The following is a 15077-nucleotide window of genomic DNA, read 5'->3' as shown; positions in this document are numbered from 1 at the left end:
GATGGCATGTTCACGAGGGGAAACGGGGGGGTCAGAGAGTTCACCGCTGTTAAAATCTCCTTTTCCACTGCACCTCAACTCATACTGAACCTTAATAAATGTTCCTCAACTGTGACAGAGTGATTATAACTGTTACAGTGTTTATACATAAACAAAACCCGACCTAAAAGGCCATGCAAATCTAACACGAGAACAATAGGTTGTGCCATCCATGTTAGTGCTGAGAGTGCGAGGAAAACACAGGGAACAAGCCCCAACTACACCTTCAGGCCTGTGGTTGCGAGCTGAAATCATTAGTACGGGAAATCTCTTTCTCTGCCTAGTGTGCATGTGCGGGTGGTGCAAGAAGAGGAGGAATAGAGAGAGGGGGAGGGGAGGAAAGAGGAACTCAGAGGTGATGAGGATGGAGGAAGTCTAACAGAGAGGAAGAGGAGAGGAACAGGAAAGGAGAGACCATCATAAAGGGACACAACTGAGGTGAGTTGGAGAAAATGGAGATGGCTCTTTTGGCATGAAGGAGGGGAGGGAGGAGATGGTTGGAGAGAGATGCACATAGACAGAGAGAGGAAATGGCTGGGAGGGGTCTTGTGCCACAAGTGCTGGTAACATTATATCTTTCTCTGTTCTTGTCTGCAAGGACCACAGAGAAAGAATATTAATGCATACGGGACCTGTCCATGACTTGGGCCTGCTGGTACATAATGTCAGGAGGAGGGGGGTGTTGGAGATCAGTCTGAATCCAGGCTTTAATCCTTTTATGTCCGTATTAGAATTGTGTCTAGATATCAAGTTTATTCTCGCCTGTAATACCTCCAGGTTGTATTTAATTAATGTAGGCTAGAAACCATGGCTTACATAGTGTGAATGTATTGATTTCCTAAACACTCAGTCATAGTGTGGTAAAGAACTATAGCTGAAGCCTAATGCACGATTTCCATCATAAAATGCTCATTATTACGGTAAATAAGCAAGTTCCAGGCTTTTTGTCTTTCCTGCATACATAAGTGAAGGGTCTGGGCAGCCTCAGCACTGCATTGTCCAGCTGACGAATCCGTCCGCGCGCACAGCAGGAAGTAGTTCCGTATGATTTAATGAGGGAGCACCGCAGGTAAAGCACAAAGTAATTGATCGGTGTTGAGTTCATTTTACGAAGAGAGTTGTACGGGATGCTCTGAATACGTTTAGATATCTGTTTAAATCTAAATATAGGACAGGAGGGGATAATTTAACGTTTTTGTTTATAATATTGAATATTGCGCGTATGTGAACGGCGAGAGTTAGATTGACTCACACGTTTTTAGATTTTACTCTGTCAGAATCTCACTTGTTATTAATTTGACGCCGGTTAAAGGGACTATGTAATTGACATGGAAGTTAGTTGGGGAGAGGCGAACAGCGCGGAAGGTTTCCTCGGTTGTGAGGAGTCGTCAGGTCTCCCCGGCACATACACACACGGAGAGGATCCCTATGCGGCCGAAGCGATGAACCGGAGAGAATGAGAAACGTGTGAATATCCACAGAAGCTTTAACGTTGTTTGTACATTAACAAACGTGCGCGGTGCTGATGTTTTACAACACTTATCTGTCGCTTTATAAGTTTGAATAGGAGAGATAGCAAAAGCAATCAAGCCAGGTAGTGAACTGCTATTCGGACTGGAAACTAACGTTTAAAGACAAATGTTCAGCCAACAACTGGAATAGGGACATAAGCGTGGCTCTACACAAAAGGACTCAGATTTGAATAAACGACTGTGCGAAAGGTGAGGTGAGGGATAAGATGCTTTTTTTCCTGTTTCTGTACTTTTTAAGTTTGAATGATGAATAATGATTGCCCGAGCGAGATCCGTACGCGTTTAACGTTACTCGCAGAAATGTTTAAATGAACAAGGCACGGATGACTGGATGGTGGTCGGAGTGATGCGACCTCTCGGAGTTCTAGGAGGCAATCGGTAACTGTTTTCAGCTGAAACACTATTAAGAGTTGATTGGGCATGTTGTTAAGCGAAGGACAGTTCAGCGCCTCATATTGAGTGTTTTGGACGCATCTGAAGCGCACGTTTAATTCACACTGAGCCCGATGGCAACTTCAGGCAATGTAGACACTGCTCGTGACGTCACGTGCCCTATTCAACGCTTCATTTTATGACACAACGATTTTTTTAAATATATATTTTATTTTTACGTATAAAGAACAAATATATAATCTTATTTTAGATTTCGTTGACGCATAATTTTATCTCGCAAATGCATCTTTTGTGTACATATCTAGATCAGAAGCATTTAATTTTTATGTCTGTGTAGATGTTTTGTATGTTCAAAGTCACAATTCCGGCAGCCTCGTGAGGTATTATTCAGGAAAATAGCGAGAGGTAACTTACAGTTTGCTGGTTGGCGGTCACAATGGGAATAGCTTAAGAAATAAAGGCTTTGGTCATTGTTTCGTTTTCTGAAGGATGGCATCTGTTGTTGTTGTTTGTGTTTTCTGGAAGCATTCGCGAAACAAATACTTCTTGTCCACCGAAAAAAAAAGTCTCATTCATTGGCGTTGAAAATTAAAGTTATCTAAATTCGTTACAAATGTATAAAAATTACACTTATGCCTATACCCCTGGCTTTGTGGTTTGATGCCTCAGTGAAGTTCATCACCTGCTGCTGAAAACACAACCAAGAGCATTTGAACCTCCACAACTTCCACTGTCTCTTGAGCCGAACTTCATGTCCATACACATATATTTCAACTAAATTGTATTAATTCGAGATTAGTTTTCTCATTACATTTCTTAACAGACGTTCAGAGAATGAAAATATGTGTATATAATGTGAATAATATTTCTTGAGAAAGTCGATAAAGATTCAGAATACAAAGATTCGTCACTGTACTGTGAATGTGGAAAGATACTCGAGGCACCATTTGGGGTTCTCAGACTGAACCCTTTAGAGAACCTCAAAAATAATATGGGTCAGTGAGTTAATTTGCATCATACACATAAAAATGTATTTTGAAAAATGTTTCTCTCGTGTCCAGTCAGTGAGTTATTAGGGCTCAATGTTTGTGTTGGACCCCGCTGACTTTCATTGTATGGGCAAAAACAGCTGAAACATACTCTAAAATATGTGTTGTATTCCTCAAAAAAATAAACAGATTTGGAATGACATGAGGGTGTGAGCCTGGGGGACTATGAGACGGCTCCGGGTGTGTGTTCATGGTGTGTGTGTGTTCGTTCACCACTCACTGCTGTGTGTGTGCGCTTGAATGGGTTAAATGCACTCATGTCAAATGATAGGCTAACACAATTAAAATTTTTGGGTGAACTGTCCCTTTAAGATGTTATAAACAAAGGTCATTGCTGGTCCCTTTGAACACACTCTCTCTCTTTCTCTCTCAGCCATGCCATCAGTGATGGAGCGTTCAGGGTCTGGTGTGCTGTCCCGAAGCAGGGCCAAAACAGTCACAAACGGGAACAGCCAGCCCTCTGAGGAAGAGAGCAGTGACGAGGAACACACACATGGTACGTCTGACACATTCACACACAAACCTCAACTCCAAACCGCCATCTGCACCTTCATCCACTTACATGGTAGCACAGCATTAATCTTATATTGTTTCATTTAAGAGTAAAATGTTTGAATGCATCAGTGTCTGTATGAGAATTTAGTCATGCATCCCTGTTCTCTTTTCCTCCCCTCCCTCTCTCCACTCACTTTTCTTCCTCTGCCCTCTGTGAGGATGCATTGCCAGTTTCTATCTCTGACCGTCCTTTTCCCTCTTGCTCTTTTGAAACAGACAGTATGATCCGCATTGGTGGGGACTACCAGGCACAGATCCCAGAGTTCAAACCAGGTAAAGAGAGAGATGGAAGTTAGAAGAGATGAATATGTATCCCTGAACTCCATGCAGTTTTCACAGTATGCATGAGCATGATAAGATAAAGGGCTGTGTGTGGGTGTTTCTGTGTGTACTCAAGTTATGGGGAGTAGAAGAGGACACTGCTTTAGTCTTTGAATATATATATAATAAAGAAATGTAGACAAAAACAGCAGAGTCATAGAAAAGTAAAAAAACAACAAGGTTGTGAGATGAGGTCTGCTGTGTTGTGTGACAGACATGTTTCTTCTTTGTGTTGACAGACAGTGCATCCCACTACAGTGAAAATGACCAGAGGAGTATGCTGGTCTGGTCACCAAATAGTCAAGTGTCCAATGCCATGTGTAAGGAACAATTCTTCACATGTAGAAATTACTAAAAACTTCTGAGAGTCTGGCTCAGGCTGTTGATGAGGAGTGCTTTAGCAAAAGAAAAGAAACAACTTATTTTTAATGGGAAGCCAGAATAATGTAGCCAGAATAATGCTGTATAATGATGTGATTATTATAAATACTCTCACCTGTTTTCTAGATGCATATCTATCTATCTATCTATCTATCTATCTATCTATCTATCTATCTATCTATCTATCTATCTATCTATCTATCTATCTATCTATCTATCTATCTATCTATCTATCTATCTATCTATCTATCTATCTATCTATCTATCTATCTATCTATCTATCTATCTATCTACATACAGTACAGACCAAAAGTTTGGACACACCTTCTCATTCAAAGAGTTTTCTTTATTTTCATGACTATGAAAATTGTAGATTCACACTGAAGGCATCAAAACTATGAATTAACACGTGGAATTATATACATAACAAGTGTGAAACAACTGAAAATATGTCATATTCTAGGTTCTTCAAAGTAGCCACCTTTTGCTTTGATTACTGCTTTGCACACTCTTGGCATTCTCTTGATGAGCTTCAAGAGGTAGTCACCTGAAATGGTCTTCTTGAAGGAGTTCCCCGAGAGATGCTTAGCACTTGTTGGCCCTTTTGCCTTCAGTCTGCGGTCCAGCTCACCCCTAAACCATCTCGATTGGGTTCAGGTCCGGTGACTGTGGAGGCCAGGTCATCTGGCGCAGCACCCCATCACTCTCCTTCTTGGTCAAATAGCCCTTGATGCCTTCAATGTGACTCTACAATTTTCATAGTCATGAAAATAAAGAAAACTCTTTGAATGAGAAGGTGTGTCCAAACTTTTGGTCTGTACTGTATATGATAATCACATTATAAATCACAATTTTTAATGTGCAATATTTAAATGATTTTCTTTATTTGAATATGTGCATATGTGAAACTGAAAGTAGTCCAGTTTTGTGGCGTTTTTATCAAAGTTACCATACAATATCTGGTAATATAGTTTACGCATTTTTAAAGTCTAAAGTAGATTTTATTTTTTATGTAAGTAGGTGCATTACATAGCCTATTTAAAGAATGTTATAAATGCATTAAAAAAAAGTAGTGAATGGAATTAATCTGATTGTATCGTATCAAATTCAATTGATTATTTTTGAAATGGCAAAAATTGAATTATTATTTCGAAGTGATCCACTGTCGATCCAAAGTTTAATATATATGCATTTGCATTATTTATTTTCTGTTATGTTTTTGTGATGCCTCGTAACGTATTGAATCATTTGTATTCTGGTAGTTAGTAATACCTTTGTACACTGTTACCAAATCTGCCATTGTGGATTGTACAGAAACTGCATTTTCCATTCTCTCTCTCAGTGGATGAATATATTCTGATGGCCAAAGAGAAGCACGGATACAACATGGAACAGGTAGGATTTCACTTAAATATTAGAATGGCAAATCCTCTAGATGTAGGCATAGATCACTGACAGAGTCCTTCTGTCTTATATCAACAGGCTCTTGGCATGCTTCTGTGGCACAAGCACGATGTGGAGAAGTCACTGGCTGACCTGGCAAACTTCACTCCCTTTCCTGAAGATTGGACAGTGGAAGACAAAGTTCTGTTCGAACAGGCTTTCAGCTTTCATGGCAAGAGCTTCCATCGCATCCAACAGATGGTGAGCGGGTGGGATGCAGTCAAGATGGGTTATATAAGAGTCATCTGGTGCTCTCACATCTGCCTGCAACTACAGAAGAGCAGGCATCTTGAGATACGGCCCAGTGTAGAATCACACCAGAGTCAGAGAGAGGTCTCTCTACTCGTAGACACTTTGAACTGTTGTCTTGCTGTCATCCATTACAACATGGAAATGATTTGAGAATGTTTCAAAGAGCATCTCATGCTTCAGTGGAAGCAAGAACATCTGACCTTTTGTACAAAGCAGTTCAAATACTCAAAGTCACAAATTTGATACAGGACATCTTGTTCTTTTTTTTTCCTGTATATGCTTAGTCTTAACCATCTGTTATTTTATTTCTCAGCTTCCAGACAAACTGATCTCAAGCCTGGTGAAATACTACTACTCTTGGAAGAAAACCAGAACCCGGACCAGCGTCATGGACCGTCAAGCACGCAAGCTCCTTAGCAAGAGAGAAAAGGATGAGAGGTACAAGGAGAGCAAAAGAGAGAAAGATGGAGAGAAAAGACAATGAATCATGACAAAGTGTGTGTTTTTGTTTCTGCCAGTAACGATGAGACTGAGAAAGGAGATCCAGGCAGTGACAGTGATTTTGAGATCAACGGCAAGAAAGAGGTGAGTCTATGGTGTAAGAAAAAAGTCCATATTAAACTATTCAATACAGTATTTTAATATTCTACAGTAAGTAGTTCTAAAAAAATCAGCGGTCAGGGACTAATGAAGGCAAAATGGTTAAAAAAGTGATGACCAGTCACATAAAGGCATCCATTTTCCTTTAAACATTTATATGAATTTTTATCTAAAATCTTCATCAAAAAAAAAAAAGACCATGTGCATGACTGCATTTACATTGTATTTGTGCAACTTTTCAGACAACGAAGCAGAGCTCTGGAAATGGAGGAGGGAGTGATAAAGGTTCAAGCAAGTCTGGTCCGACTCGGAAAGAGAACCAGGGAGCGCAGTACCGACACCACCCTCTTCGGGCTCGCCGCAGACCTCCTAAAGGCATGCACTTGGAACAGGAGGACATTGTTGCTCTCTCAGCCTCCACTGATTCAGGAGCTGTTAGTCTCAGACAGCTAGACTCACAGCTAGTGTCTCTGAAAAGACAGGTAATGTGCAACACAACAAATCACATTGTTTTTGGTAGTAAATCTGAGAGACTCACAAGTGAATACACAATAAAGGGGTTTGTGTGCTACACAACGGTTCAAAAGTTTGAAATCCTTAGTTTTTCGTTTTTTTTTTGCTTTTATTCCGCAAGGATTAATCAAATTGATCAAAAGTGAAACATTTTATTTAAAAAAACAAAAAACAAAAACAAATGCTGTTTCTTTGTACTCTCTATTGATCAAAGAAACAACATTGATAATAAATAGAAAACAGTTCATTTAAATTGTAATAATATTTCACAATATTGTTTTTTTTCTGTATTTTTGAACAAATGAATGCAGCCTTGGTGAAACTAATAAAAAAATAATTACAGACCCTTAAATTTTCAACATTTTTGAATGGAAGATTAAATACACAACAATCACCGCTTAGAACATTTTTGCATTTCTATTTTGTTTTAGGTCCAAAGTATCAAGCAAACCACCAGTGTTCTCAAGCACAACTTGAGTGATGGAATTGAAGACTTGAGACCATCAGAGGTACGTTTCTATCCGCATTGCTCTGATGTACAACCTACACATCACTCTCACTACACTGAAAAACTGGCATACATGAGAAAGTTAAATAGCAAGGCATATTATAACATGCCATTTAATGTATTCTGAAAATTTGAATGTATGGGCTCTGTTTCTGAGATACCGATAAAGCCTGATTGCATTATATTTTGAAAGTATATATTTTTTCTCTCTCTCTCTCAGAATTTTCTCTCTGCTAAACCTGCAAGTAGATTCTGGGCAAAATGCCTATGTTATGCTACATTATAATTTTTCTCCCTGCACTGCATTTCATTCAGCCCACCCAAAAAAACAACTCTCGCTGGACAACAGAGGAGCAGCTCCTGGCCGTTCAAGGTGAGCTGGATTATCAATGAAAACGAGTTGATAACAGCAAATAGCAGCTAAATTATCCAGCTAACCAATGAGTTAACATGCTAAAATGTATGGTGCAACTAATAATACATATTCTAAAAATGTAGTTTCAAGCGAGCACCTAGTCACCAATTTGCAGCCTTTTATGAAAGTGGGAGATTGTTTTAATCTTGCAGTGATTAAAGTGACCATGAAATCAAATAGAGAATTTGTGTTTGTTATGGAGTATTTATGATCAATTATTCATCTGCATAGTTTCTGGATCATGCTGAGTATATTCAAAGCAATACAAAGGGAATTTCTATCATATAGCTTGTTTCAAAGCTAGATGTCTTCTAGATACTACAGACTGAATTCATTAGAATATCATTTTGGTTATTTTTGTTTAATTTTTAGCATCGCTGAGCAGTATTATCATTTAGCCATTTTGTCATCCACATCCTGTCCAGCTGTCAGGCGATATGGTAAAGACTTTGCAGCCATAGCTGACGTGATTGGGAACAAGACGGTGGCACAGGTCAGCTTATTCTTTGTCAGCTACCGGAGACGCTTCAATCTGGAGGAGGTGCTCCATGAATGGCAGGCAGAACAGGACGTGGTGCAAGGGAGCAGCGGGAGGATCGTGAACATGGAGCTGAATGGGTCAGCAGGAGCGGAAGACGATGAGGTGAGAGAGAACGAGGAAAAAGACTATTTGAATTTGTCAAGGCTTTTGAATAGGACTTGTTCCAGCAGGCAGGGCTTTAGCTTAGAGATTTAGAAGAAGAAAAAAAACAGTTAACAACCACTGAGGAACTCTTTTGCATCTTTCTTTGTTATTGCAGGTGAAGATGGATGGCATCTCTCCACCTCATTCTGACAGTTCACTGTCCTCTTCTGATGTTCTTAACATTACCCAGTCCTCCCCACCCCTCACTCAGCCTCCCCCCTTACTGCGCCCTGCACCCCCCTCAGCACCCCCTAGCCTGCTGCGCCAGCCTCCCCCGCTACAGACGCGACCTCTACAAAACCGGACGCCCCACAATCACCCTCCCCCTCCCCCTCCGCTCATCAGACCTGCAGTGGCATCCTCGATCCACCAGGGGGCACTGAGGAACTCTCTGAGTTCCTCCTCTGCCTCTGCTGGACAGCTGCCACCCTCACTGCTGGGGCTGAAGGTGGAATCCCCCCAGTCACACTGATCACCATGTAGTATTTACCCTTTTATAATGGTTTAAGACACCCAAACAGTCATTTAACAGATAATTTGTTCTCAAATCAGTGTAAGGGGCAATGTATAGCAATGCCTTTCAAGAGATGGGGGAAAAATGAGGTAAACTGGAAGCAAAGCTGGACATGCACCAGAACACACGTTTAGCAAGTCAGGAAGGATGAAACTATAAAGTCTGATCCAATGAGAATCCTCCATGTTCATGCATAAAAACCACAATCTTGCCAAAAAACAAACCCTACTGCTCCACAAACCCATCTGTCCTCAGGTTCTACAGCTTTACCTCGTGAACAGTCTCAAGCACAACAGCTTCCACTGTTGACCTTCTGTCATAGATACTCAGTGGAAGTTTAACCAAAATTGTGGGGTAAAAACCTTATACACTGGAATTAAAAACTGCCACGACAACATAGTTATGTGAGTTCCTTACACTTCTATGGCAGCAGCTGCATATCACCTGGTGTGCATGACTACAGGAACTAGTGAGTGTTCTGAATTGCACCTGGTGTCAGGAAACTGGGAAATTGTATATAGTCACTCTCCCAATGAAGTGAATAATACTGGGTGAAGCAGTTTTTGTCGTTTGTATAATTAGGTTCTTAAGATATTGTTAGGTAGTGAATTTATGTAGTACTAGTTAATATTGACTAAGCACTAAGTGATGCAAAATAATACTTGATTTTTTTCTTTGCAACTTGGAATACACTATACTTGCTCTTAAAGGCACAATACAAACACAGAGGCATCAAAACACTAAAGATGATTCCTGAGGAAGCTTGTGCAAGAGTTCTTGTTTCTTCCAAAATGTTATGTGTATGTGAGAACTGTTTACATGTGAACTGGATTTGCTTGTGACTATTTTTGTTTTAGATTTTTTTTTTTTTTAAATAAAGTGAAAAATGACCAAATTAGTTTGTTGTTATTCTCCAGATATTTTACATGCAAAAGACTAGACCTACCAGTAGGTAATACATTATGTTTGAAATATGTCCCAACCAGGGGCCTGTACCATGATGATAGTTAAAGGATTAGAGGATTAGTTTTGTGTTGCCAAACCAAACCAGTGCACTAAGGCTTCGTTGGTATCATGATGACGATGATGATTTTTTTCTGTCAACTCAGGCACTATTGTTGTGTGAGCCCACTCCACCAGAGGAATGACCTCATCTGGGGCGTGGTCCAGTTGGATTTCTATTGGTGAAATTTGTGCAGCCACCGACTGGTCGTCGCAGTCTACTTTTCCTAGATTTTTTAACTTGGGATGAGGCTTTGTTCTGCACTTACTTATAGTACGTTATTGGATGCATTCCACATAAGCGTCAGCAGGAAAGACCATTCGAAAGAGAATGCTCCTATTAGTAATGCAACCTTGGTTCCCTGAGATGAAGGAATGAGCATTGCATAGGCCAGCGATTCTCAATTCCAGTCCTCACGACCCCGTCTGCACATTTTGTATGTCTCTGTTATTGCTTCAGACGTTTGTTCTATTCGAATACAAGTGCCCTGCGAAGTGGACATCACAGGATATTCCCCCATGATTCCAGTTTTAAGTTAACGTATATGTTCTACTCAAAGTGCATTGAAGTTTGTGAGACGTGTATTTAAATTGTATTTATTTACCGAGGTATATGATGTCACACTTGTCCTTGTGTGAAGACATTGTGCAGCGCAAATCCATGAATGAATGTTCTGAAGTGAAGTAAACTTCACTTAATTCAAAAGATTTTGATTGAACTTATATAGCAGTTGGCTCCTCCCCTTTCGGCATTTTGAAACGCCATTGGTTCGTGCAGTTACACGAACATGAGCAAATCAGGCTTCAGTATCAGAGTAAACCGAAGTTTCCCCATAAGCGCCAGCGATACGATGCTCATTCCTTTATCTCAGGGAACCGAGGATATATTAGTAACCAGAGCGATAATTAAGATTTGACAGATAAAACGCTTACTCGCGTGGACACTTGTATCACCTATAATATAACTTTCCAAAGTAATAGATGTCACCATGTTTATATATATTTTTTTAATTTTGTCACTTGTTACAGATGATATTCATGCCTAATGTGTGAGCATGGCATGAATTACACGGAATGTATAATTTCTTTTAGTTCCTCAAAAAGATTGGAAAGCCCTGGTTTAGGACCAAAAAATCTACATTAAAAAATATCTATATTAACTTCTGGCACCTGGTAAGGACACAATTATTACTATACACCAATTACAAGCAAGTATTTCAAGAGAATAGGAATCAAACATACCTTCAAAGATGTCAAAAATAGGTATATTAAATGTCAGAACATACTGCATCAGTTTAATACAGTGAGCTTGAATTTGTTTTATTAGTATCATGGATCATAATCATCTTAGCACAAAAAGTAGAAGAAAAAAAACAAAACATATGTGGTAATTCTATGCGAACCCCCCTAACCCAACAGCAAAGTGTCTGACACAAATAAAACTACAGCAACAAAAAACTTGTATGGATAAAAATAATCAACCCTGAAGAAAAACAAACAATACTTAAGATAATTGGATCCCCAGCACCTTAAACAAATGATCGTTGGTGAGAACAGCAAAGTACATTTTCTATGAAGATATAAAACACACATGTGCACAGCTGTCCCCCAAACCGGTGACAGACTTTTTAAGGAGATCTGATCTTAACCCCCTTCCTTTTTACACAACAACAGAGGTGACAGTGCACCTGATGTCAACTAGAAGGTGCATGCAAGCATGTACAGCTCAGCAGAAATGGATGGAAACACACTGGCTCTCTAGCTCAGAATGAGTGTACCTTTTTGCTCTCTTTTATGCAGACAATTCTACAGGTTGATTCCTGTCTGCTCAAATTACTGATCTGCTTGTGCAAGAATGACAATTCAATAGTGAAAAGATAATGCCAACAAAATATTGGAATTAACAGAACGCCAATATTTGACTCTTCATGGCAGTTACTTTTTGTGTCAAGGCTACGTATTAATAGTCTCTGCATTGAATATGAAACTAAGCAAGCCTTTTGGTTATTCAGACACGACACTCCATCTCTCATACACATTCAATCACGACATATTCATGAAGAGTGAACCATCAAATGAAATGCGTTTTAAATGCAGAGAAGAACAACTTGACATCAGTTCTTTAGTCATGAAAATGGTATGGAAATGATTCGTTGCATGAATTGAGTCCTTTTAATGTCTTTTCCAGTGACTTTTTTTGTTTAAGAGTGAGAAGAGTGCTTGCTGGCCCATAATCCTTTGCAACAAAATGGGGCGAGAGTGTGAAAGGGTCAGGTGGGAGTCATGTGGTGCTTTTTCAGACATTGTTTATACAAAGGCATAGCACGATCAATAACACGACAGCATAAAAAAAAAGAAAAAAAAAAAAGAATAATTTGTTTTTCCTAAGAATAATATTAAAACATAATCATTGATAAACACAACTATGAAACATTTAATTTCTATAAGAAAATAAAAAGGCAACAGAAATTCACCCATTCCAGTGCAGCAAATCTGAACCCAGCCGATTAAGAATTTAAATCACCTTAACCAGAATTTACAGTCCTCTCAATATTGATCAAGTTCTGACCCTGTCGACAGAATAAGAGGAAGAAATAAAAGGGGGCACAAACATCAGTCCCAAACTGCCCACCTCCACCCTGTGAATACTTTAGTTTCTCAAGTCAATGGCCACACCTCTTTCAAGTTTGGCTTTTTAAGCTCTGTCCATTTCAAGAGGCAATAGGTGCATGTGTGTGTGTGAGTGTACAAAGAGACTGAAATTAGTTCAAAATTCATTTTTAACAGACACAAACCACGTTATGATTTGTCGCCTTTCTGAATTGAAGACATTTAGGCCAATGAACCAAGAACCTGCAGAGTATACTCTTCCAAAACAGAGCAGGAATGAAGGGCCAGTGTGCTAATTGAATCTGATCTTATATCTCTCTCTACACCTACCCATACCAGCAGGCTGTGTTTGAGCAATGCGATCCTCACTCATCCCTGTTCAGAGACTCTTTAATAAGCTACTTTTCCTCATCTCCTTTTCCTCTCAAAGTTTCAGCTCATTGGAGATTTTAGAGGCGATGTTTTTGAAGGCAATAGACGTTCCACATATCCTCTTGAAGCGCACACCATTAAGTGAGAGGCGGGGCAGCTTGCACACCTCCATCTCCCATTGGACGAAGTCGTCATGGGCGGGTTTACCAGCCATGCACAGCAGCATGAATGGCTCTCGCAGCTCGTACTCACAGCTGTTGGCGTCGAGAACCTTACGAATCTCCTTCATCATCTCACCGGGCTCCAAGGCAGATGTGGTCTTCATGTTCCAGGTGAAGCGGAGGGAGCGAGGCTTCACCTGGTCTTTAACTGAGGACACGGGAGCAGATGGAGGAGTCCCGCCCTCCGGGGAGAAAGAAGAGTCTTTGTTGTCGTCTTCCGGCCCTACGCTGGTCTTCTCCGACTTCTCTGCACTGGTGAGCATAGATCTGTAGAGACGGGGATGGAGAGAGAAGGATGGAGGTGTTGGAGGTTAAGAGAATGTCAGTAGGAGGTGAATAAGGACAGAAAGGAAGAAAGAACATGAGAACAGAAGAATGTACATGGAAGAAAAGTGAGAAATCATTGAAAGAGAGAGAAAGGATGAGGCAGTGGACATGGTTGGGGAGAGACATAGGGCAATAAACAACTCGAAACATTGCAGAGCAGAGCATGCATGCATCGGTTCATGTGCAAAATGATGTGGAGCAAACACATGGAACAGTGAAAGGCTTCTGCTAAGGATGTGAAGTCACATATCACATGCTTTAAAGTAGAAATTGGAAGTTTTATTGACTGAATATGAAAGCTGAGGGAAGTCTGAGCCTGTTAGTTTCACTTAGAGTCTTTAAGAAGCTCTAAATCTCCCTCATATTTTTATCCCTAAGAAGACTAAATATGATTTGGTAATGTTGCTCAGTGACAGTCAAAATCAAGAGTGCTTAAAACTGCCTTCAAGTCCTGCTGGGAATATTGCGATGTGATTTTATTTGGTAAAAAATGATGCTTTGGTCAATTTCATATTTCAGGAAGACTTTTACTACAACAAAATGAAGAATGCACATTAGGTGTTTAATTGATAGCAGCACACACAGGCAGAAAACTTTCAACTGTGTATGCGTTTGCCATGTAGAAACAGAGAGACAGGCAGTAATCTGAAATATATTCATTGTAAACACAAACTTAAACAAATTATGAATCAACTTGACACACATACACACAATCATTCATACAGCAATTAATCCTCCAATTAAATCCCACTGGTTAACTACTTATAGTTGTTAAAAACCAATTATCAACCATTTAAAAGCCCCTTTGCTGCCCAATTACATCTCCTAAAGATCTACTGATTAGGTCTGATGAAGAAATCCTTATGTTTTGTTCTCACCTGATCCCCTCCTCTTGACCCTCTCCCTCATAGGGGCTCCTCGAAAAAAATTCAAGAGTTTAGTCTTAGTCTGAATCCTAGTTTAACTTATTCAGTAAAGTGATCAGGAAGGGGAAGGATTGTCTAGCACCACATGAGATTATGAAATCATTTCCCCTCCAGAACCATCACATTCCACTGATTCACTTGTTCATTCCTATTTTACAACTAATTTCAATTCTATTTATGAAGTGTATCGTCTGTAGCCTCCATCCAACACCACAGAAGAATCACAGCAGTGATGATCTACATTCAGTACAACAGCATTGTATCCTGTGTGATACCTCTTCGATGTATTATTTTTCACACACATAGAAAGTTCAAAATACACAGGTACTGAGCTGATCTACTGTATGCAACTGGAACTGTGCACGTGAAATGGCAATGAACAGATGAATCAGACAGACTGCTTCAGTAACATGAAGCGG

General features: G+C 39.9%; 2 protein-coding genes across 4 annotated transcripts in view; one reads left to right on the top strand and one right to left on the bottom strand.

Annotated features, from left to right (window-relative positions):
• Window positions 1–1139: 1139 nt before the first annotated feature.
• Window positions 1140–10082, top strand: LOC132103880 (REST corepressor 2-like). The gene is made up of 13 exons (XM_059508949.1): window positions 1140–1765; window positions 3387–3509; window positions 3785–3859; window positions 4129–4209; window positions 5613–5665; window positions 5753–5914; window positions 6279–6403; window positions 6484–6550; window positions 6808–7047; window positions 7510–7587; window positions 7902–7959; window positions 8427–8644; window positions 8802–10082. The coding sequence occupies exons 2-13, from the start codon at window positions 3389–3391 to the stop codon at window positions 9156–9158; spliced, it is 1635 nt and encodes a 544-aa protein (XP_059364932.1). The 5' UTR covers window positions 1140–1765; window positions 3387–3388; the 3' UTR covers window positions 9159–10082.
• Window positions 10083–12281: 2199 nt separating this feature from the next.
• LOC132103850 (serine/threonine-protein kinase MARK2-like) overlaps window positions 12282–15077 on the bottom strand; it is a 59767-nt gene continuing 56971 nt past the window's right edge. For 2 of the 3 annotated variants that reach the window (XM_059508905.1, XM_059508921.1), the window contains 2 exons: window positions 14611–14649; window positions 12282–13672 (listed from right to left, as the gene is read on the bottom strand). In XM_059508905.1, coding sequence (XP_059364888.1) covers window positions 13237–13672; window positions 14611–14649 — 475 coding nt within the window. In that variant the 3' untranslated portion in view covers window positions 12282–13236. The remainder of the gene's footprint in view (window positions 13673–14610; window positions 14650–15077) is intronic. The other variant, XM_059508914.1, reaches the window with a different exon arrangement.

The sequence above is a fragment of the Carassius carassius genome, chromosome 2 (genome assembly GCF_963082965.1).
Source record: "Carassius carassius chromosome 2, fCarCar2.1, whole genome shotgun sequence".
Classification (NCBI taxonomy): domain Eukaryota; kingdom Metazoa; phylum Chordata; class Actinopteri; order Cypriniformes; family Cyprinidae; genus Carassius; species Carassius carassius.
This window is presented reverse-complemented; position numbering and strand designations above follow the sequence as displayed.

Coding starts and splice junctions, on each gene's coding strand:
- LOC132103880 (XM_059508949.1), top strand. CDS start 3,389: ATGCCATCAGTGATGGAGCGTTCAGGGTCTGGTGTGCTGTCCCGAAGC. Junction 4,210..5,612: donor TCAAGTGTCCAATGCCATGT/GTAAGGAACAAT, acceptor TCTCTCTCTCAG/TGGATGAATATATTCTGATG. Junction 7,048..7,509: donor TAGTGTCTCTGAAAAGACAG/GTAATGTGCAAC, acceptor ATTTTGTTTTAG/GTCCAAAGTATCAAGCAAAC.